This window comes from Setaria italica, chromosome I, assembly GCF_000263155.2.
Source record: "Setaria italica strain Yugu1 chromosome I, Setaria_italica_v2.0, whole genome shotgun sequence".
NCBI classification, from domain to species: domain Eukaryota; kingdom Viridiplantae; phylum Streptophyta; class Magnoliopsida; order Poales; family Poaceae; genus Setaria; species Setaria italica.
This window is the reverse complement of record NC_028450.1, coordinates 10,323,218-10,347,150: the sequence shown is the minus strand read 5'-3', so window position 1 is coordinate 10,347,150 and position 23,933 is coordinate 10,323,218. Positions and strand designations below refer to the sequence as shown.

Here is a 23,933-nt window from a genome sequence, read left to right as displayed (position 1 = left end):
TTTCCGCTTTTTCCTTGCACACTAACCGACTTGGTTAATTCCATATTAGATACTGCTAGTTTATCTAAGGCATGGTGGGGGGAGACTCTATTGACTTCGTGTCATATCTTGAATAGAGTTTCGAATAAGAATAAAGATCAAACTCCATATGAGATGTGGATCGGGAGAAAGCCATCACTTTCTTATTTGCGCACTTGGGGGTGTTTGGCGAAAGTCAATGTATCCATTTCGAAGAAGCGCAAGTTAGGACCTAAGACAGTGGATTGTGTCTTTCTGGGATATGCTCAGAGAAGCATTGCTTATAGATTTTTAGTGGTTAAATCTGAGGTCCCTGATATGCATGTTGGTACTATTATGGAATCTCGTGATGCAATATTTTTTGAGAATATATATTCCCTCTTAAAGATATGCACAACAACTCTAAATTTTCTACTGAAATAACTCCTGAAACTACTGCACTTGTTGAGATCTGGTGGGGGATTGATGGAATAATGGGCTTGGCCCATTGCAATTTCAGAAATTCCAAATAAATAACAAAGGCCTATGTGGGCATGAGCAAGTGGTGGGAGTGGTGCAAACCTTTAGTCCCACATTGCTAGCGGAAGAGTAGGATAGCCAATATAAATATGGAGGTAATCTCCACTCATCCCAGCTATGTGTGTGAGGAGAGAAGGAAAGCTCCACACGTACGTGCTCGCTCGCCACGCCACACCTCACCGGGCCGGGACGCCTTCGTGGGACACCTGCGTGAAGGGGATGAGAGGACTGAACCCAGAGGAAAGTGACGAACTCCAAATCTTAAGATAGATAGTATCCTGCGTGTTCCTTACGCACTGAACCCAGAGGTCAATGTCTGACATAATGGCTCGGATGCAGGCTTGCGCCGAGGCAATGTTCCCATTGAAAACCAAGTCGTTTCTGGTCTTCCAGATGTTCCAGGCTTGCGTGTGTGTATTATATATCTTTGTTCCAAATGTCCGGTGTATATATTATCCTGTTGTCGTTTGATTTGCATTACCAGATGTAGTCGTATCGTTACTCGTTAGCACAGCAATAATGGAATAATGGGCTTGACTTATTGTAATTTCAGAAATTCCAAATAAATCTCAAAGGCTAGTCATGAGTAAGTGGTGGAAGTGGTGCAAACTTTTAGTCCCACATTACTAGTGAAGGAGTAGGATGACCAACATAAATATGGAGGTTGTCTCCACTCCTCCAAGATATGTGTGTGGGGAGAGAAGGAAAGCTCCACATGCGCGATCACTCGTCACACCTCGGTGGGGTTTCCTTTTGTCATTTTATTTTTTGGTTACTTGGCTCGGAAGCCTAATCGGATCACGATCACGATGTGAGATCGTGGGCTCTCCTATATATACAACCTATCGGCCTCTACCGAAAATCATCTAATCAAGCTAGGGTTTGCCTCTTCTCGCTGCTGCGCCATCACCGTAGTCTACTCCATCCCGAGCGTCGGCGTGCACCGATGAACAGGAGAGCAGGTCTCCGGAACCTCTTGCTCTTGTGATCCTGCACCGGGAGAGGGCGAATAAGGTTTTATGGAAGCGCTCCGCGCAACTGCTCAAGGTCTTCACCATGGCTCGTCTTCCGTCCAAGTTCGGCGTTGCAGCGGGCCATCATCTTCGTCGTCGTCTGCTGCGCTCCATCCGCAACATCGTCGTCGTTCCGTCAGCACCGCTTGTCGTCATGGCTGTACCCGCTAAGTATGTACACCATGGTTTGATATGTTATTTCAACATATTTTCTGAGAATATGAAGTTGTGCTTATTGTTGCCTAGTATGTTAGAGATTTGCATTCTAGGTTTTATTCTTGCTATGATAAATCTAAATCTAGTTCGGAATTTAATCACTCGCGAAACTGCAAAAGTCACCTTTGTAAAGCGTGAAGTATACGTTGTGAAATCACATGACAACATTTGGTAAAGAGTGAAGTATATATTGAAGAAAAGATGTCTCTCAACTTGAGTAATTTCTTCTCTTGCCCCCTCGTACCTGGAGGTGGAGAGAGTGTCTTGTTATATTGTTAATTTGACATGTACTCTCTTGATCATCTAAAACCAAAAACTAGGTAATACATGATGACTATTTCAATTTGAGGCCCAAACATGTACTGATTAATTAATACGCATACATCCATGAGAATAATGGTCCCGCCTGCTACTATGCATCACACACTGTCTGACGGACCGCACTGAACTGAACTTTGAGGTGCTTCATTCAAGCACTGTGCTTTCATCTGTAATTCTTGCTGTTTCTTCTTCTGAACTACTCCTTCAGATCGACCTGCGCGCTACAATTTGAGAGCTAACCAGTCTGTTCTTCAAACTACGCTGCCGTGATTTCTTTGCCAGCTGTGCACACTTCTGAACGCACATAACTCACATATCCAGTACAGTAGTATATATTGATGAAACGAAGAGGGCAGGCTCTCTTCCATGCTCTGCATACTAACTTACTGATCTTGCGCTTGGAAATAAATAATAAATGAGCATAGACGTACGTGAAGGTATTTAGAACAGATTATCCATCCAGTAATTTATGTCTCGGATGACTTTGCATCCGGGATTAAATTGCTTTTAGTCCCGGGTCTAAATTTTGTAGACTGTCGGAGCTCTTTTAATCCCGGTTGGTGGTTCCACTTTTGTTCCTGTTGGAGCCACCAGCTGGGATAAAATGAATTAGTTCAGGTTGGTGACTCCAACCGGGACTAAAAGGACCTTTTTTATGGTGTGTTTGGTTGACCTGTGGCTTTTGAAAAAGTAGTTGTGGGCTGTGGAAAAGCTGCTGTAGATTGTGGGCTATGAGAAAGCTGAAAGCCGTTTGGTGAAACAGCAGTGGCTTTTTGGAAACACTTGCGAATGGACCCCATATGTCATTCACAGTCCACCCCACTCAACTCTCTTCCTCTTTCACTAATGAGTGGACCCCACTCGTTAGCTTCTTCCTCTTCCTCCCGGAGAAGGGAGCCTCGTCGGACCCTCCTCCGCGGCGGGCACCTGCAATACCAACGCCCCCGGACCCTCCTCCGCCCCCAGCCGCCGCCGCCACCACCACCCCTCCCCATGCCCTGGACTCGGATTCCGCACCCACGCCCCCGGCGCCCGCGGCGGATCTTGTGCTTGTGGAGAAGGGAGGGAGGGTCGCTGGAGCTCGCGGAGAAGGGAGGGAGCTCTCGCCCGTGATCGGCGTGGAGAGCGCCGCCGCGTCGAACCCAGCCGCCGCCACTGTTGCCCGCGGGAGGAGAGAGGAGCTCACGTCTGGAGAAAAATATAGGGAAAGAGGGGAAAGAAACGAACCGGTATGCACATAACGAGTGATAGTGGGTAATTTCTTTCAACTTGAGAAAGCCAAAAGCCCAAGGAAGCACCTCCCTAACTGTTGCTAGAAATGAACTAATGAAAAGCAGCTATGGCCCAAAGCTGCTATGGGTTTGCTACCCCTCTAGTTGGCTTTCAGCTTTTGTTGAAAGCCAAAGCACTTTCAAAACCCAACCAAAGTGAGCCTTAGTCCCGATCGGAGCCACCAACCGAGATAAAATGATTAATCCTAGTTGGTAGCTCCAACCGGGACTAAAAAGGTCCTTTTAGTCCCGGTTGGAGCCACCAACCGAGATTTATCCACCTCTTCGACTCATGTCTCTCTCCCCTGTCTAGCGACCCGCGCCTACCCTTATCTCCTAGCGACTTGCGCCCGGCCCTCCTCCCTCTCTCTTCTTATCTCCTAGCGCTCCTCTCCTTCTCCCTCTGCTCCCTTCCTCCCCGCCTCCTCTCCCTCTGCTGAGGAGGCCGGGGAGGTAGGTAGGGAGGGAGGGAGCAGAGGGAGGGCAAGCGGCGCAGTGTGGCGAGAGCGGTGCGGGCCATGCGCAAGCCCAGCGTGGAGCTGGCAGAGTGGCGTCGGTGGGCAGATGTACTCGCAACAGGGATGCTGACTTCGTTCGGAAGCAGCTGAGAAGGTCCTCGAGGTTACGGCTCCTGTTCAAGGCAACCAGGAGCGACGAGGTCAGGTGTACGAGCTTCGGGCGGAGGTGAGATTTTGGAGTCATGAATTGAATTATTTGGTTTTGAGCTCATATGGATCACGATTCGTGGGAGCAGGTGGCGTCTTTCTATACAGCCACATAATCACTCCTCTAAAAAAATCAGCTCCCGCTAAGAATCAGGGAGAGACTCTTTTCCTCTGTGAATTGTGATAGGAGATAGCGACATTGAAAATTCATTAAAATTCCTTGTCTATAGTGAAAATTTCACTATTAACGCATTGCGACACATTTTTTCTAGGAAGGATTTTTTTTTATAAGGCTAGGAAGGATCATTTGGCTTCATCACCTTGTGCTTGTGCAAAAGGGCTAGCTCCTGCCTCTTGGGCGCGCGCCTACGCACTCCGGTTTAGGTGGGCCCCATGTTGCAGTGACGGTGTGATCGGCTGCACAGTGGTAACCGACCCGTTTCTTCGACACCTGGCTCTCTCCCCCTTTCTACCCCCGCACCGCACCCACCGACCCGCCGTCCATCCCCGCATCCTCTCCGCCGCCGCCGCAGGCCCTCCTACTCTCCTCGCGAGCCCGGGGCCGCCGCCGCCGTCTGCACCAGACTCGAGGCTCTAATTGTGAGTGATTTTCCGCTTCCTCTTTCGGTCTGCTTTCCTCTCCCGTTTTCCCCCAATTGCGGTTTGGGGATTCTGCTGGGCAATATTAGGGCATCGGCTGCCGCATTGCGGTTCATAATTTTGGCGACTTTGCGAGCAAATGCGCGCCTGCTGGCGTTTTACTGACGGGAGAGTCCGTTCATGTCGCTTGCAGGCCGCAGATTACAGTCGCCACCGCGATCCTCCTCTGCCACCGGTTCTACCTCCGCCAGTCTCACGCCAAGAACGAGTGGCAGGTAACTATATGCGTTCCTTCCACTAAATGTACGCATCCTGCACGCATACGCTTGATGGCACAGCCAGATATTTCTCTGAGGTTTTATATGCATGCTGCACTGCACATTTCATCTCTGGAGTAACCAGAATGGTGCTGTAACCTAGCGGACAAGGGGTGGTTTTGTTTCTGCAGAGGACCTGATTTCGTATGTTTAGGTAGGACACTAGCCTTATATGAATCACCAGTTCAGGTGCCAAACCATAACTTATCACTGATGAATTATGACTGTTCATCCTTAAACTAATTGTTTTTTTGCGGATTCCTTTAACTATTGTTGGCATAATGTATAAACACATTATTAAATGACTGGAGCAATCCGTGGAGTAAGTTTAGTTTGTTAACACATAAAAGAAGCTTGGTCTTTTCTGCAATGGATTTCCACATTCAATTGGGGGTAAAATTGATCCTGTAATTGCCTATTGGTTTGCTACAGTGGCCGTAACTGACTTTTTTCCCTTAACTTTGTGGAGAGATTAACTAATTTCTTTTTCTTGTGTAGATATTTTGAGAGTGTAAATGTTTTTCTTTGTGGCTATCAGACCCTAACATTGCCTGACTATGTACCTTCGTTGGGTTTAATCGAGGGTAGTGTGTGTCATAAGAAAAATACACGAGCATGCAGATTCAAGGTGCCTTCATGTGAAATATTGCTGTGACGCACAGGAACGACTCGAGGATTTGAGAGTTGGGCATGGGAATTTTTAAAATGGTTGATGGCTACTGTACTGAGGATTTTTTATGCAGTGCTTATCCAGTAGAGCAGGGCTTATCGCGTCAAATAGGCCAAGTGCTTCTAAAAAAAAGCCAAGTGCTTATCCAATGTGTCTTAGTTTAGGAGTGGATTATCTAGCTAGGGTTTGTGATCTGATGTGTAAGCAAGTAGAAACAAATACGATCTATCATGAATTTGATCATTTTCTTCACTTGGGCTTACACCACATAAATATTTTGTCTGACCGCAAAGAGAAATTGAACTCTAAAATAACCATTTATGAGTACCATGATTGGATTTGATCGCTTATTCACCAGTCACTAGCAGGTTTTTTTAAAGCTACTTAACTGGGGGAAGTAGCTTTTTTTGAACTCCAGCATATTATAATGGGATACTGAGAAAAGGACTGCATTTGATGTCATAATCATTCTGAACCTCTTCTTCTAATTTCAGTTTGCTTCAGTCAGGGTCCTATAGGCGGTAACAAGCATCTCCATTAGATTGATCTGCCCCTATACGAGTCATTTATTGGAGTTAGTGGGATCAATTCCAGATTTTTCAAGGTAACATAAATGATGATTCATCTGTGACTTACTAACTTTTTTCTGTTGTATATTGTGATTCCATCCTTCATTGATATCCCTGCCCATACAATAGTTAAATTTATATTTGTATACTTGCTTGTATATGTGCATTCTTTTGATGTGATTGTAGGGCTTCACTTCTTGGCCATTTCATTCACTTTGGGTTAGCTTTGTAACTTTTAAGTTAATTGCTGCCATGAGCCGCAAGAGTGTTCAGTGTAACAATGTAGAGTAGTATTTGATAAAATTAAAAGTTTTTTCTTGCTTTTTTTATAGAGTTCATTGTGCTTTTCGTGAAGCTTTGTGTTCAATTTGTGCACCTAACAAATCCCCCTTGATAGGCATAGCCTAATGTATTTTTCCTAAAATCTTATGCTGTTATTGAAATTTTCAAATCCATAGTTTGCATGTGAGGCCATATATGTCTACTGACCCAATATGCATCCTACAGATTTCTCATAATTCTGATAAAGGTGAAATCAGTGGCTGCTTTCAGCCTTTAATTGTTTCTATGGTTAACAATTTTTTTGTCTCTGAAGGTATGCATCAAACATAGAATAGACCAGTGGAAAATCCCCTTTTCTCCCTGATTTGCATCTTCTGTGTTTTCAACATTAGATATTCATAGCAGTTATCGATTATTTGCTGAATTCCTTGTTGCCCTTTTGAATTTGATTGGTCAGTTTTTTTATCGGAAACTTTTGGCACTTAGAGACCACAAGTGCTGCAGCAAGCAACTAAATAAAAATATTTTCTTGGTTATTCCCTTTAATATCTTTAATTTTTATCAATTACGTCACTTCAAGTTCTAGCATAAGTTTGCTAAGATGGTGTTCTGATCTTTCTTGCATGCTGGTCCTGGTGGTTTCTTTTCACAAAGTTTGCAAGTAGCAGCCATACATTTTTTGACCTTTTCCTGGTAAATTTACTCTTTGCTCTTGAAGTTTCTAAATGTAGGTGGTTAAATTTGGTAGTCTGATGAACCTATGTTCTTGATTTACATTGTTTTAATTTATTATGATTTTAAATATGTAGGACAGCTTTGGTAACAGATTGCATGAAAGGAACAGAAACAATCCTTTCATATTTCCCACCAGAAACATTGTGTGTTTCTTTAAATTGGCTCACGTGATGCCTTCTTAGTGTCAGGATGCAATTGCTCTATTGTTACAAAATGTTGAGGGTCCTTATAGTCCTGATCAGTCTTTGATATTTCTAATTTTATAGCACCGAGTTCTGCAAGAGATTGGTTGTGATTCAAAACTTTACTAGAGGCTGCTAAATAAGTTCATTGAAATTGCTGGAATAATATGAAATAGCAAAAATGGTTGTGTAGACAATGGTTGTTAGTTTATTTTGCCTTAAATATTTCGAGTTATTTTGTAGTGTGGTAGGATTGTAAAAGGACTAAGTGGCACGATAATATCTTCGATGAAGTCATGAGCATGTACTATAATTGTTTTTCATGTATTGTAACGCACAATTCCAAGGTACTAAAATTTTGTTTTGGCTATCACACATGGTCTCTGGACAGATGCACTTTTGGTGATCCTCCCTGCATTAGCCAAGCAAATGACTTGTATGGCAGTTACACTTTTTTTTATATATAGACCTGCTTCTGACTCAATAAAACAGTAACTGGCATGCATGTATACTTTTGCCTGTTCACCTTTGCCCTCTGGTGTTTTCTATTGCATACCTGGAATGTTAGTGTAAACATCAATTTTATGAAAACATCATTACAAATCCCCTTTGATAGGCATAACCTAATGTATTTTTCCTAAAATCTTATGCTGTTATTGAAATTTTCAAATCCATAGTTTGCATGTGAGGCCATATATGTCTACTGACCCAATATGCATTCTACAGATTTCTCATAATTCTGATAAAAGTGAAATCAGTGGCTGCTTTCAGCCTTTAATTGTTTCTATGGTTAACAATTTTTTTGTCTCTGAAGGTATGCATCAAACATAGAATAGACCAGTGGAAAATCCCCTTTTCTCCCTGATTTGCATCTTCTGTGTTTTCAACATTAGATATTCAGAGCAGTTATCGATTCTTTGCTGAATACCTTGTTGCCTTTTTGAATTTGATTGGTCAGTCTTTTTATCGGAAACTTTTGGCACTTAGAGACCACAAGCTGCAGCAAGCAACTAAATAAAAATATTTTCTTGGTTATTCCCTTTAATATCTTTAATTTTTATCAATTACCTCCCTTCAAGTTCTAGCATAAGTTTGCTAAGATGGTGTTCTGATCTTTCTTGCATGCTGGTCCTGGTGGTTTCTTTTCACAAAGTTTGCAAGTAGCAGTCAGACACTTTTTGACCTTTTCATGGTAAATTTACTCTTTGCTCTTGAAGTATCATATTCCCGATGTTTCTTTTTTATTCACCTCAAACTTCTTCTACCATTGAAACATCATAGGCAAAGAAATATTATGAATTCGGTTGGCCTTTGGATGTGTCGTACCAAGCTTTGTTTCATGGCGTAACTAGGATCTTGGATGATATACTTATTTCATATTTGTACATGTTTTATATTTTTATTGTCCCGTTGAATCCAATATGTCTTGCAATATAAATATTTTATTGCCCGTAGCAACGCACGGGCACGATCCTAGTAGATCTCATAAATTGATGATAGATGTTTTCATCGTGTCATCTATTTTGTCTGCTTGCTAATCAATGGTTCTCACACGAGTTTTGTTTTTATTGGATTCTAACTGGTATATTACACATGCTATGCTATTTCAAGGTAGTCGGCATGGTGAAGGCTGCAGTGGACACCAAGCGCACACTTATGAGCAAGAAGGATAATATCCGCAATGCATGTGTCATTGCTCCCAGTGACCATGGTACGTGTTTATTCATTGCCAACTACAGTGTTAGTTGTAGCTTGCTCGCCCATCTTCATTGATTCAGTGCTCGTATATAGAAGTGTGACTTTATTGCTTCATTATTTAAAGCTTTGTCATAACCTCTATGCTGCTATCAGGCTGCTTCTTGACAATTTAATGCTTGTATTTTCCAACAATGTGGTAGTTACATGCATCTTGCTTGTTTCATTAGTATCACAGTTTGATAATAAACATGTGAATTTGCTGCAGCACTCTCTATCTCGCTTCATGGCTTTTTAAATACATTCGGTTTTTCTGCACCCTAACATATTGTGCATCTGCAATGCACTAACTTTACTGTTTTGTTCTCTTTGCAGACAAGGCTATTCTTATGGATTCCCTTATGGCAGCTGCTGGGACTGCAAATGAAGCTCCAAGTGATTTCCGCTTGACTCGTGCAGGTGCCCTTGCACAAGAAGTCCTGAAACAGAAAACATTTGAGTAAAATAACAAGAAGAAACTAAACAATACTATGGAAACATTATAAAAAATAAGTGCATTATAATTTCTTACTGTTTGTAATACCAACACCTTTAAGCTCTTCTCCCCAAGGATCAATAACTAATGGCAGGGCAATAATAACAGCTCTCTTTATTAGTCCAGAATGAAAGAGGCCGCGTAAGAATGCGCAGACCTGGGAAAATAATGTGTTTACATCTCAACTATACAACATGAACATGTATACCAAATATACAACATTATTAGATATACATACCTGCCTAGTTTTACCCAGACCCATGTCATCAGCGAGTATTACCCCACTGTCCTTGCAGTGCATGGACCATAACCATCTGATTCCTTCTCGTTGATGCAGAAAAAGATCATCGTGTACAAGGTAAGGAAGATGGAAGTCTTCCATTCTACTGTTATATATAGCCTTCAGAGTAATATCCGGAAGGCTGTGATCATGATGAAGAACAACAGATATTGCTCGAAGTGGAAACGCATTAAGCGCGTTCTCCTTTGTGATAGTTGCATTCTTGGGGATGTACTTATTAAGGCCGATTAATGCAACAATGTTAGCATAGTAAACATTCTTGGTAGACTCAAGTTTCTTTTCCTCGAAGATTCCAGCGCTTTGCAGGCTCTCTACATAATAATCTTTCTGTCCCGGCACATGGTTGGAGCCCAATACGTGAACTTTCATGCCTATTTCAACCTTTCCTGAGAAGACACGCCCGAAGACAAATGACACTGCCTTCTTAGATGTTGGGATCATCTTTAAAATATAGATAACGGGTGGACCATTCGGATCACATTTTCGGATGGAAGAAGCATAGGAATTATTTAGTGGTCCCGTGTACAAGTTCTCCACACGATATCGCTGTGCTTTCGCAGGAGAAGGGAGGTGAAGTATATGATCCGAATGATCCGCTTGTCATCTATATTTCAAAGATGATCCCAACAAGGCAGGGTCATTTGCCTTTGGCTGTGTCTTCTCAGGGAAGGTTGAAATAGGTATGAAAGTTCGCGTATTGGGCTCCAACCATGTGCTGTAACAGAAAGATTATTATGTAGAGAGCCTGCAAAGCGCTGGAATCTTCGAGGGAAAGAAACTTGAGTCTACCAAGAATGTTCACTGTGGTAACATTGTTGCATTAATCGGCCTTAATAAGTACATCCCCAAGAATGCAACTATCACAAAGGAGAACGCGCTTCATGCGTTCCCACTTCGAGCAATATTTGTTGTTCTTCATCATGATCACAGTCTTCCGGATATTATTCTGAAGGCTATAGCTAACAGTAGAATGGAAGACTTCCGTCTTCCTTACATTGTACACGATGATCTTTTTCTGCATCAACGAGAAGGAATCAGATGGTTATGGTCCATGCACTGCAAGGACAGTGGGGCAATACTCGCTGATGACATGGGTCTGGGTAAAACTAGGCAGGTATGTATATCTAATAATGTTGTACATTTGGTATACATGTTCATGTTGTATAGTTGAGATGTAAATACATTATTTTTCCAGGTCTGCGCATTCTTACGCGGCCTCTTTCATTTTGGACTAATAAAGAGAGCTGTTATTATTGCCCTGCTATCAGTTATTGATCCTTGGGGAGAAGAGTTTAAAGGTGTTGGTATTACAAACAGTAAGAAGTTATAATGCACTTATTTTTTATGATATTTCCATAGTATTGTTTAGTTTCTTCTTGTTCTTTTACTCAAATGTTTTCTGTTTTAGGTTCACAGATGCAAAAACCCAGAAACACTTGAAGCAAGTTTTTACGGTTAGTCTTCACATGGACGTTTTCCCTTTTATTAAGGTTGCTATTGGTACACAGCTACTTGTTTGTTCACATTAGATATGGATCCTCTTCGCAGGAAGGAGGCCTGCTCTGTACAACATATGGTATGTTCAGTAAAATGGAGGAGGAGTTGGCGTTAAGTGAGGATGGCGAAACTTGGGACTATCTATTCATGGATGAAGGCCACCGTGCCAAAAATAGGAAAGCAGAGATAGCAAAATCTCTTTTTTTTTTCTAGAATACGCAGGAGAGCTGCGCATCATTCCATTAAGAAGAGATAAATAGCAAAATCTCTGAAGAAAATGAAATGCAGGCACAAGATAATAATCACAGGAACTCCAATACAAAACAATCTCGAGGTCCCCCCTGCCCACCGCCCCCCCCCCCCCCCCCCCAACTCCCTCTACTCACTTTGGAATGAAAGTTTCTCTTTATATAATAATTCTACTAAATGTGCAGGAGTTCCATACGCTTATGGACATATGTAAACCACTTTTACTTGAAGATCATGATAGCTTCCATGTGAAATACATTCTGCCAATTACCGGGGGAAGCACAGGGATGCGGAGCCTCATTTAAAAAGCAAATATGTTCAACTTTCATCTGTAATAACTCCTAGTTCTAATCCTTTCTTTATCCATAGTGCCAAAAGTGTTGGATTTTCTTACTTTTTTTTTCTGTGCAGAGATTGGCGAAACTTACAAATCCTTTCATTCTACGGAGGACTAAAGAATTGTTGAAGGCTGAAGGATAACTAACTTCAAATAAGTATGAGTACACCATATGGCTCCAGCTAAGTCCTTGCCAGGTGATCTGATTGATAATGATTTTACCTTTCTTGTGTCCCTTTTTGCAATGAATGTTTTTGATGGCACCCCATTTCAGTAAAACGGATGATGTTCCTGGCTCAATAATTTTCTAAATCCATCTCACCCAAATAACAATGAAATCGAGTTGTTGTAGCATCTCTATAATTGTGTGGTGTTTAATCATGTCAAATGTTAATATATTCAACAGTCTAGGCTACACGTCCTTGAATTATCCTAATTTTGGTGAAACAATATTGGTTTTGGTGAATGATAGAGGTGGACTTAAACTACTATTTGCCAGCAATGTTGTCAAAAGTCTCGTATCTTTTTGTAGTCTATTTTCTCTTGGTACTGTGTTTTCTCCCTTCCTCTTGTAGATCTTTTTAGGCCTTATCTTTAGCTCAGATTTGTACAGTGTTTTTTCTCTATATTAAAATGATTACCAAAGTAGGGTCTACCTTACTGTAATTACCTAAAAAAATGTAGAATTCAAGAGAGGAACTGGAATATAACCATCAACTCCCACTGGGTTGTTGCTCTTTGGCACTGTATAATTATGAATGAGTTGGTAGGTTGATATTTCCATTGAAGAAGTCATTTATACAAGTCTTCTTTTATAATATTCTAACAACTTTTCATGAAGAGGCCATATGCATTTGTCCCAAATTTACTCCATCTGATTGTACACCTTTTCCTCCAATATTCTTTTTTACACTTGAGTGGCTACAAAATGTGTTTCATTAGGATTTTCATGATGTTATTTTCCTTTATATAAAGTGGCCTTTGTTCTTCTTGTTTATCCAAGACTACCAAGATGTCATCATGATCTTGTTCAATGTGTTGAAAGCCTACTTTGTGTACAGGTCAACTACTACAGTACTCTTGTCACAAGCGATTTGTTGAGGATACAAGGGAATGCACTCACTGCGACCAAAGTAAGTATCTCAACTTTGTCACTTTCTGGTTCCTGCACTTGTATTTTCACCTTCTTTGTTTCTGCAAATCAGATTGCACGGGACATATGTAGACATCCGTGTCTCTTGATGCAAAATTACTCACCAGAAGAACCAACAAATGAAAAGGACAATGCCGTTGCACTGAAAATAAAAAACAGTCTCTTTAAGATATTCCCTCCACATGATTTGTGTGAAGATGACTGTAACATATCCAGCAAAATAAACTTCATTTTGTATCTTGCGGTAAGTTCAATATTCATATGAGCTCTAAAAAACGTTGTCTATTCAGAGAAACACTTTTCTAAACTTCTTACTTTGCAGCACAAACTGGTGATCGAAGAAGAGCATAAGGTTCTTGTTTTTTCACAATCACCTCATATGCTGAAAATATTGGAGGTATATCCCACCCACCCAATTTAAATGGCTATTTATGATAATTATTCCTGTCCTGCTGTGTATAAATTTTATTTTTAAAAAAATTATGGGTATGGTAAACCTCCGTGTGAACAATTTTGTCAAGTAGTTAATCTTTAAGCAAAGGTGTATTGGAATCATCTTTTAACATTTTCAACTGAAAATGCAGCAAGCGCTTGGAAGTGTTATTGACAAGGAGAAGATCGTTCGAATGGATGGATCTACAAAGCGACGTGATAGAAATAGGATGAGAATGGTGCCTCTTCTTTCGTTCCTTACATATATTATCTATTTGAATGTGCTTTATTTTTTTTGAAACGATATTTGAATGTGCTTTAAGTGCTAGCATATTTTATTTGGTTATTCTATTTCTTTAGTTATTTGTTCCATTAATCTCATTTGTGATTCATTAATATATTGCCCAAAGGATGTCTTGTCCTAAGTACAGCATGAAAATGAAGTTTCTGAACAGAACTAAATACTTGTGTGGTATTTGCAAGCTTTGTAGAATATCAGTAAAACAAACAGTCGTGCTAAGCGCCATCTTAGTTTTGTATGTAGCACAGGTGAAACAAAATAGTTGTACCATGCTTTGTTCAACTTTGCACTATCATAATTTTGTGTGTAGCACCTGCATAATTTTCACATAGTAATTTCTGTGTGATAAATTTTCTTTGGAAAGTATAATGTTGGAAGTCATGACAATTCAAACAAAACAAAGTAACTCTAAAATCATTGGATCTGTTTGTTAAGAAAGAATTCATTTCTTTTGTGCATTTTGTTGCACAGGCATTTCAATGTCAGCAGTCGCGTAAGGAGTCCCCTAATTCAGAGTCATCAGGGTCATCTATTTCAAAATCTTCAGATTTAGATTTGTCCAAGGTTTGTGAACCTTGGATCTTTCTAATGACAACAAGAGTCGGCGGAGTAGGCCTGAACCTCACAGCCGCTACTCGTGTGATAATAGCTGACCCTTCAGAAAACCCTAGGTTTGCTCACTAATGTTGATGATTAACATATGGCAAATTGGCAATGTGCAAAATAGTAATATTTCTTTTTGCAGCGATGATAACCAAGCAGTAGACCGTGCATATCGTATGGGGCAAACGAAAGACGTTATTGTATATCAACTGGTGACTTGTGCAGCTATTGAGGAACACACGTATCGAGAACAGGTTAAATTCTTTTTCTTAACTTACTTCGACAAACAAAAGACAAAACTAACATGCTTTCTCGATAGCAATTTGTTGTGCTGCACCACACACATTATATGGATTCAATACTTTAAAAATATAAATAAGCTACTGCTTTTACATGACAAATTAGATTTTCCATTAACAAAATGGATTAGCCAATACAGCATTCAATCCATTTTATTACTAGTTTGTGAAAGAAAAAACGCTCTATCAAAATGTGTGTACATTTTTGTGTCCCAATCAAATCTTGGGTCAAACTCAACCCACTTTCATTTGTAGATACTGAAGATCGAAACTTCGTTTGGTATTTTGGGAGAACAACCGTGCATGAAATCAATTTGTGAAAAGGTATCTCAAACTTATTTTAGTCTCAAGACTATTCTTGGGACTTGAACTGTTTACTCCCTTTTTCTCGTTTGCATAACAGGAAGGACTTGTCCTTACTCTGCCACCCTTCGGGTTTAAATTTTGCAAAACCCATCGAGAACTTGTTCGAATTTATGGCCTCGAAATGAACATGTAAGAATTCCTTTACCCTTTCTTCTTTTTGTCTCATTAATCTTTCATTACCTTGTGGGCTTTATAATTTTCTTGCTTCAAACTTGTTTCAGAGTATTATCAGATCTGGGCCTTCACCACGAGGCTGTGATTGCAGCACACTATCATTCTCTTCTCTTCTCAGTGAAGGAAGATGAAGTTGATGACTACGAAATGGAGGCACGAACACCTTGTTTTATGCAATAATTTTTATTTGATCTGATCCTAATAATTTTTTATATACTTTTAATAGGTCCTTGATCCCAAGCAAGGAAAGTCAAAGTCCAAAGGTTCATAAACAAGGCTCTGTTAATATTATTGTAATGAATTTTTAATATTCGGTCCACTTGCGTAGTATCCTTACAGAAGGTATTTACTCTGCAGAGATTAAGAAGAGGGATGAGGTGATTCAATATATAAAGATAGATCTACCACCAGAAGCAGTATGTTTTCATCAGTTCTTTAATCTTGGGCATGCTGCTATTTAATCTGAGTAAATTTCAAAACCTACAACCATTTTGACATGTGTACAAAACTAAAAATACTTTGACATTACGTTCGACTATAAATTTCTGACCAAACCCATTCTTGTCATCGCGGATCCACCTGTCAGCCCTCATTGGAACCTACCATTCCTGTTTACGAGCTGGAGGCAGATGTGTACCTGACCCACATATATTGGGGCTGTGGAAGCCATGTTTGTCCATGGTTGAGGCCCATTACAAGTTACACAAGCATGTTTATGTTTGTAGCTGTCCACATGAGGTTGCAGCACTCCACCACATTGCCCTAGTCGCCGCACTTGCAAACGCATGCAAGGAGATGGCTTGAAAAGTTCCCTTTAGCTGCATGAATTTCATGTTTACACATGCAAGTAAACCAAATATGGGTTTGGGAAATGACAGGTTTATCATAAGCTATTTTCAAGATTAATAGCTAATGTCCGTCAGGTTCTAGACAATGCCAACCAAAAAAAATCTCTAACTGCCATAGTTTGACGTCCATTCACAAAGGCCACCCAAGCCAGCCAACATCAGATGCTGGTCAGGCATTAGCTCCTTTTGACTCCTGGGTAACAGAAGCCAAGCAAGCCAGACCTCCCCCCTCTAATGCTTAGCTGGTATCTTATTTATCCATTTGAAAGCATTTTCATTCACCTTCTTTAGCTCCATTGCAATCTTGAATTCAAACTCTGTAATTGCAGTGCAGGAAATTCTGGTACAAGTGCCTCTCCTATTATGTAAATTCTGCACTTGGGAAAGTATGTTTAACTGCATGTTGCAGCCCAAGCAAAAACACTCAACCAAATCAAACATAACAGTTTGCTATTTTCTAAAACATAATGTTTTTCTCTCCTTTTTTATGTAGTTCAAGCACCCATGGTTTTCGCCATCTGCATGAACCACACCCGGTTGTGCTGGTTCTCCTTGCCTACTATACCAAATGCCTAAGGAAACATATTATTGTTGGCATCTTTTGCAGTTGCAGCCAACACATGACCTCCATCGCTAAGCTTCACAAAGCAGCCATCAACACCTATGAAGGGTCTACAGCGACTTAGAAAACCATCTATCTGAGCTTTAAGGCACATGAAAAGGCCAAAGAACCTAGTTAGTCCCTGCCTGGACACTATAGCTACCCAAACATGGCTACCTCTGTAGTCCCTTAACCTCTTGTATTGTTCTTTGTGGTTGTGAAGCACTCTCTCACAAGCTTTAGCCATCTGCTTGGTTATCTCCACAACAAACAAACTGTGCACAACATCCATGAGAGCTGTTTACCTTCCAGGAAGGATCACTTCATATCTGCTCTTCAAAGGCTTTAGCAACCCACTCAGCACTTATCTTGCTGCTACCCTCTATTGTACCATATCCGTGTCTCAAAAAGCTAAGTCATAACAGTGGGCTCCCTTCCAACTTTATGATGTTATGTGAAAAGGGCAGTTTTTCTCTTCACGATGCAATAACTTCACTAGGCTCATTCTTAGAGAATATTTTGTCAAGCTTACATTTCGAACTTTTTTCTAGTGGGTCCTCATAGTCCAATTCCTCCTCTAGGTTTTCCCCAATATGTTCCATAGTAGGATGATTAGTGATTTGCTGTGTTGGAATGATATCTGCATTCCGAGAGTGTGTGTGTGTGTGTGTGTGTCAATAAGCTAACCTTGCTTTCTCTATATGCCTTTTGCAGCTGAAAGTAAATCGTATACCATACATTATCGGAGAAGACACGTAGCATTTTCACATTCTATCACTGTCTTTAGGACTAAGTGTAGCAAGAGCACACTGTCACATCATATCACGATGACTCTAGAAGAAGCATCATTGTTTCGGGTCACTATGCAGGAGAGGGCAGTGTCACATCAATCAAAAGTTGGTGGGCACTAAGCAGCTTCCATTGGTGGCAGTGGCAGCTTCAGCTGCTATGGTTTCAGAGAGACTTTGGATAGGGAGCAGAAGTGAAAGCGGCCCTCGGGTAGCAACTGGATGGGCCTGGAGAGGGAGCCTGTAAACTATTTCCCACCCGGACACTGTATTCTTGTTGATATGCTATGGTTGCAAACCCGTATCATCTGTAACTTGCACATGTAAATCTGTCTCTAGATAAAATTTGCTTTGACTGCGACTAGTGGTAACTCAGTGATACCAACAACAATGTTCGTGGGCAGTCTGTAGTGCGAGTGCAACTTCAGTTGCATGGCCCGTTTGGTCCTGTGTTAAGTCTAAACCACTCCGTAAAACTCTGCTTACAACAACATGATCTGAAGTCCAGAACCTGATTGCCGCGCGGCGGCCTAACGATGTTATTCTGAAGATATGTCGCCTCCAAAACGGCGGTCCGCCAAAATCAACTTGGAAAAAAGCCATTTGCATGCACAAAAGAAGGCACTTGGAGCAAAAACTTTGATTCTCATGATGTATGAGTCTTGCCGTGAATGGCTTGACACACGGAAGGTGAAGAGATTTCACCACTCGCGTGCCTGCTGGTATGCCACAAGATGATGCCGTTGCATGGCAATGCAAAGACCCGAGAACTGGACTGGATGGAGTAACACCACTCCCATAGGCGTGTTCAGCATTGTCTCGCCACTGTTACCGGCCGTCGTCCCGGCCGTGCAGCACGTCCAGAGCATCAAGTCGTCATCGAGGTCCATATCATCCGGCTGCCGTCTTGGTGATGCTCAACTCCTCTTCTTTCTTCCAGCCTAAAGATGCAGGATTACAAGTGAGATCAATTTATATTGCCATTTGTTTATGCATATGGCTATAGACTTTTCTGAACGTGACCAAGACCCGATCGTCAGTCAGTCAAGCTCTGGCTGCTGCAGGGGTGTTCGGCTGTGGGCTGCAGCTACAGCTGTGCAGCCCTCCAACGACAACAGTGCACAAGACATCCGACCAATAGTTGTCACGTCAGCAACAGTACATGCAGCAGCAGCCAAAACAACCGCTTAAATCCACCGAAGACCAACTCCAACACGGCAGTCGGCCGGTCTTGGCTGGCGACGGCCATGCCCGTCATCGTCGACGACACATAAACATACTCGCTCCGTCCCTAGATAACGGTAGTTTTCGCTTCCTGATAAACAACTTTAACTAAATATGTATAAAAAATATCAATATTTATGATACAAAATTAAAATTTTAGATAGATGTTTGAATCTAATTTTTTTAAAAAATTATTCAAAGATACAAATAGTACACGTATTTTCTATAAATCTAGTTAAACTTGTGGTACGAAAACAAAAATAACAGTTATTCAGGGACGGGTAACTAGGTGACGTTGACGCCAATCTCAATATATTATGATAATAAATAATGCAGAAAAGAAGATAGATGGCGTGCCTCAACAGAGCTATCGCAGGCGGTTGTTGGTGATCCATCCGAACGAACAGGAACATTACCTGTGTTCTTGGGCCGGCCCATGTATCCTCCCTATCGGGTTACCGAAAGCCCATCATATACCTACTACCATCTAAACCAACAGAAGGAAGGAGGAAGAAGGCCCGAAAACACTTCCCCGCGGCCCATTTATATCGACCAAAAGCCCAGCCCAGTCAACAGCGCGGCGTCCGTCGGCGGCCGCTATAAAGCGCTAGGGTTTTACGCCTCTCCGCCCCCCTCCCCACGCCGCCACTGCCCCCCCAACCAGCCCGCGCGCCTCCGCCTCGAACCCTAGCGGAGCAACGAAGGAATGGTACGTGCGCGCCGCCTCCACCTTCCCCGCCTCCTTCCGTCGCTAACGTGTTGCTTCGTCTCGCGGCTGTTGTTGTTGTTGCTGTGGCTCGCAGGGGAAGGGTACCGGCAGCTTCGGCAAGCGCCGGAACAAGACGCACACGCTCTGCATCCGGTGCGGCCGCCGCAGCTTCCACCTCCAGAAGAGCACCTGCTCCTCCTGCGGGTACCCCGCCGCCCGCATCCGCAAGTGTAAGATCCGCCATCACGCTTTCCCTCTCTCTTCCTCTATTTCCCTCGCTGGTAGATCTGTATAGGTTCGGTGTTCCCCGTGCAAGTTGCGTTGGCATGGCTTGATTGTATATGCTGTTCCGTGTTCATAAGCTTGCGGATTGCTGTGTTAGACGTCAACACATCTTGTTAGATGACCTACTTTACCGTGTAATGTTGAGCGTGGAGGATGTTTCTATGAACTGAAAGTTTGATGGCTTGCTGTTAGTTTTTTACTTATTAGGGATGCGTGGTTATATGCACATCTATTACTGGTTTTCCTGCCTGGTTATGTGCTTTCTGTTTAGTAGTTTGATGAATTTGTTCGTGCGGGAAAGGATGAAGAAAACATTGGTCCGTGTTTCTGATTATCCGTGACCGACAACGATGTGTTTCAAACTGATCCCAGTCTGCCAAATGTATATTCTGTTCGTGCCTTGTTTGGGCATTGCTCTCAGTTAGATACCTCACTGTATTTGTTTATGTATATCTGTCTGCTCCTTGATTTTGTTTCCTACCAGTCAAATCGCTATGATGAATCATGAAAATATAATCGCATGTCAGACTTCAGAGATGCAATTGCATTGATGAGAAGATATTTCATGTTCTGAGAAGTGGTGTACTACTTTACCGTGATTATTCACTGGTTTCATATTTTCAACCCAAATGTTTCTGGCTACTTCCTCCATTTATCTCTTTTGGAAATGTTCCTGCAATTAGTACGTGAGTTGTTACATGAGTTTGCAATTCGTATGTATATGTTACATGAGTTTGCAATTCGTTTAAATACCTTTCTGGCCTGCTTCAACTCTAGAGGGTCAAGTGATGAGTAACAAACTGCAACAATATGATGGGAGTAATAATACTCCTATGATTCCCAAGTATTTAAGTCTCTGATGATCCCTCTTTTATTATTTTTGGCAGTTTGTTTTTGGTCAATTTTTTCCCTTGTGACTTGCAGACTTCAGAGGTGTCATGCAATAAGAAAATATTTCACGCCCTGCGCAGCATCATACTACTTTATTTTGATTGTCACTGTTACTCTTTGAATTTTTTCAGCATTTAGTATTTGGCCCTCATTGTGCTGCAATTGTATCTGTTTTGCTTTATTTCTTTGAAATTAAACTGCACCAATATGGAGTTAAATTCCTTTGATTCCCAAGTATTTAAGTCTCTGATGATACCTCAGCATTTTGTTTTGTATTCTATTTGCAATCTCTCTTCTGGAACAAAAACTAATATCTGTTTCTGTTGTACCTTTTGCCTTTACATGTTTTTTCCTTCAAGTGTTCATCTAATTGGTCTAGGTTTGCAATCCACTTGTCAAGCATTAAAGCTAACCTTGCTATTTGTTTACTTGGTTGTTGGATTAAGCTGTCTGATTGCACTTCCTATATAGTTTGGGTATCTTGTCTCCAATCCTGGATGTTAACATGGTGGTTGCATCAATTCAGATAACTGGAGCGTGAAGGCCATCAGGCGCAAGACCACTGGAACAGGAAGGATGAGGTACCTGCGACACGTGCCTCGCCGTTTCAAGAGCAACTTCAGAGAAGGTACCTGACTGATCCCTGCGAGTTTGGGCATGGAAAATATCTTTTTTCTTTGATGAAGATTGACTGGCTACAAATTGATAACTTGTTTACTTGAATTCAGGGACTGAGGCTACCCCCAAGAAGAGTGCTGCTGCTGCCAACTAAGTCTGGATGTTGCCATTGAAGAACCTCGGAAGCTAGAAGTTGGGAACTTTTTTGGTTGAATTGTACTGCCTGAACTCTATTTAGCCGTAATACTATGAAAGCACTGGTTTGCCGTACTTTTAAATTAAAGTCAGACGAACATCCGAATTCGTTGCTCCGGGGTTAGTAGCAGTGCATGGTTTTCTGAGCAATTAGCACTGGTTTTGCCGTACCTTTAAATTAAAGTCAGACGAACATCCGAATTCGTTGCTCCGGGGTTAGTAGCAGTGCATGGTTTTCTGAGCAATTTAAGTTTGCTTGATTTCAGCTGTCTTTGCCACCAGTTGTGCTCTTTTGTAGTCTGTCTATCGATGGCTGGCCGCCTGTCATTTGCAAGGAGCTTTAGTATGGCCTGTTTAGTTCCCCTTTTTCCCGACTTCCCTTTTTCACAACTTTGGCACTATAATTTTGGCACTATGCAAAAAGAATGCAAACTTTACCACTTCCAATTTGGGAACTTGCTGTATATAGTTCAGCCAGATTTTTGCAGATGAACTGTTGGGAATCCGATCGAATCCAAGCGCCACCACTATCGCCAAAAGATTTGTCTCCGCTGTCGGCGCTCTGCCTCCACGTTTCCGTCTATCTCTCGTTCCTCAGCCCCTCCTCGAGCCCGGGCTGGCGCTCCTCCCGCCTGATCTGGCGAGCACGAAGCGCTATCCCTGGTGTGGGTGCTCCGTGCTCGAGGACCGTGAGGGCTTCCCACCGGGGGTGGTATGGATCTAATTTGGGGAGGTCCTGGTGGCACACTTGGAAGACATCTGTAGATTGAGCGGGATCTCATTAGACTTGGATTTCCTGTCGACAAGCAAACAGCCTAACAATGCAACAAGCCCAAACGATTTTAGGGGGTGGGTACAACTCTAACTCTGATGGGGTGACTTTGCTTCTTGGGGGTACAACTCTGAGCTGGGTACCGTACTCAAGGGGCGAGTCTTCATCGAGTGATCTTCTAATGAAATGAGGAGTGCCAACACATCGTCCTCCACTGAGGGTGGCTCGACGACTTCAGAGCCTCTTCTGAAATGTAATTAAATATCATGGTTTGTATACATGGTTTAACTTTCCCATGTACTTTTAATTTTGAATTTTCTTTTGCCTATTTACTTATATATACATCAATTATTTTTTTCTAAGAATGGGATAAAATTATATTTTTCATGTACCAAGCTAATAATTTGATTAATAAGTATAGGTAGTTTAGAAATATTTTTTACATGACGAGATTAGCAATGGTCACCACCCACCATTGGTAGTGCAACTCGGATGATCAACATTGATAGTGCAGGTTACAAGCTATGTTTTGAGCTTGATGTTGACGATGGCTATTTAGGTGACACTAATTCGGAATAAGTGATATAGATGTGCTCATCCTGAAAACTACAATACAAGTATCACAAATGAAAGTAAGGTGGATTTGTCCATCCGGAAGACCACAATGCAAGTTATGTACATACCGTTCTTTTAGATAAGAACATATATATTTTCCAGCAGGCTTGCGCCGAGGCAATGTTCCCATTGAAAACCAAGTCGTTTCTGGTCTTCCAGATGTTCCAGGCTTGCGTGTGTATTATATATCTTTGTTCCAAATGTCCGGTGTATATATTATCCTGTTGTTGTTTGATTTGCATTACCAGATGTAGTCGTATCGTTACTCGTTAGCACAGCAATAATGGAATAATGGGCTTGACTTATTGCAATTTCAGAAATTCCAAATAAATCTCAAAGGCTAGTCATGAGTAAGTGGTGGAAGTGGTGTAAACTTTTAGTCCCACATTACTAGTGAAGGAGTAGGATGACCAACATAAATATGGAGGTTGTCTCCACTCCTCCAAGATATGTGTGTGGGGAGAGAAGGAAAGCTCCACATGCGCGATCACTCGTCACACCTCGGTGGGGTTTCCTTTTGTCATTTTATTTTTTGGTTACTTGGCTCGGAAGCCTAATCGGTTTAGATCACGATCACGATGTGAGATCGTGGGCTCTCCTATATATACAACCTATCGGCCTCTACCGAAAATCATCTAATCAAGCTACGGTTTGCCTCTTCTCGCTGCTGCGCCATCACCGTAGTCTACTCCATCCCGAGCGCCGCCGTGCACCGATGAACAGGAGAGCAGGTCTCCGGAACCTCTTGCTCTTGTGATCCTGCACCGGGAGAGGGCGAATAAGGTTTTATGGAAGCGCTCCGCGCGACTGCTCAAGGTCTTCACCATGGCTCGTCTTCCGTCCAAGTTCGGCGTTGCAGCGGGCCATCGTCTTCGTCGTTGTCTGCTGCGCTCCATCCGCAACATCGTCGTCGTTCCATCAGCACCGCTTGTCGTCATGGCTGTACCCGCTAAGTATGTACACCATGGTTTGATATGTTATTTCAACATATTTTCTGAGAATATGAAGTTGTGCTTATTGTTGCCTAGTATGTTAGAGATTTGCATTCTAGGCTTTATTCTTGCTAT

At 41.9% G+C, this 23,933-nt stretch overlaps 2 protein-coding genes across 7 annotated transcripts; both read left to right on the top strand.

Moving 5' to 3' along the window:
• Positions 1-4,468: 4,468 nt before the first annotated feature.
• On the top strand, positions 4,469-17,948 carry LOC101780968 (protein CHROMATIN REMODELING 24). Of its 6 annotated transcripts, none has more exons than XM_004952116.3 (21): positions 4,469-4,623; positions 4,817-4,898; positions 6,105-6,214; positions 8,990-9,089; positions 9,449-9,532; positions 11,326-11,363; positions 11,458-11,740; positions 11,841-11,986; positions 12,067-12,189; positions 13,054-13,125; positions 13,198-13,389; positions 13,468-13,542; positions 13,730-13,816; positions 14,350-14,549; positions 14,624-14,735; positions 15,036-15,104; positions 15,184-15,275; positions 15,368-15,473; positions 15,547-15,583; positions 15,678-15,736; positions 17,484-17,948. In XM_004952116.3, exons 11-21 carry the CDS (start codon positions 13,234-13,236, stop codon positions 17,526-17,528), a joined length of 1,038 nt encoding a protein of 345 aa, XP_004952173.1. In that variant the 5' UTR covers positions 4,469-4,623; positions 4,817-4,898; positions 6,105-6,214; positions 8,990-9,089; positions 9,449-9,532; positions 11,326-11,363; positions 11,458-11,740; positions 11,841-11,986; positions 12,067-12,189; positions 13,054-13,125; positions 13,198-13,233; the 3' UTR covers positions 17,529-17,948. The 6 variants fall into 6 exon arrangements, with proteins under 6 accessions (XP_004952173.1, XP_004952172.1, XP_012701794.1 ...); XM_004952115.3 differs by having other exon boundaries at positions 11,318-11,363; XM_012846340.2 differs by having other exon boundaries at positions 9,449-11,225; positions 11,318-11,363.
• A 1,430-nt stretch (positions 17,949-19,378) lies between these two features.
• On the top strand, positions 19,379-21,698 carry LOC101780565 (60S ribosomal protein L37-1). Its single transcript, XM_004952111.4, has 4 exons — positions 19,379-19,490; positions 19,585-19,720; positions 21,193-21,294; positions 21,395-21,698. Exons 1-4 carry the CDS (start codon positions 19,488-19,490, stop codon positions 21,436-21,438), a joined length of 285 nt encoding a protein of 94 aa, XP_004952168.1. The 5' UTR covers positions 19,379-19,487; the 3' UTR covers positions 21,439-21,698.
• Positions 21,699-23,933: the final 2,235 nt, after the last annotated feature.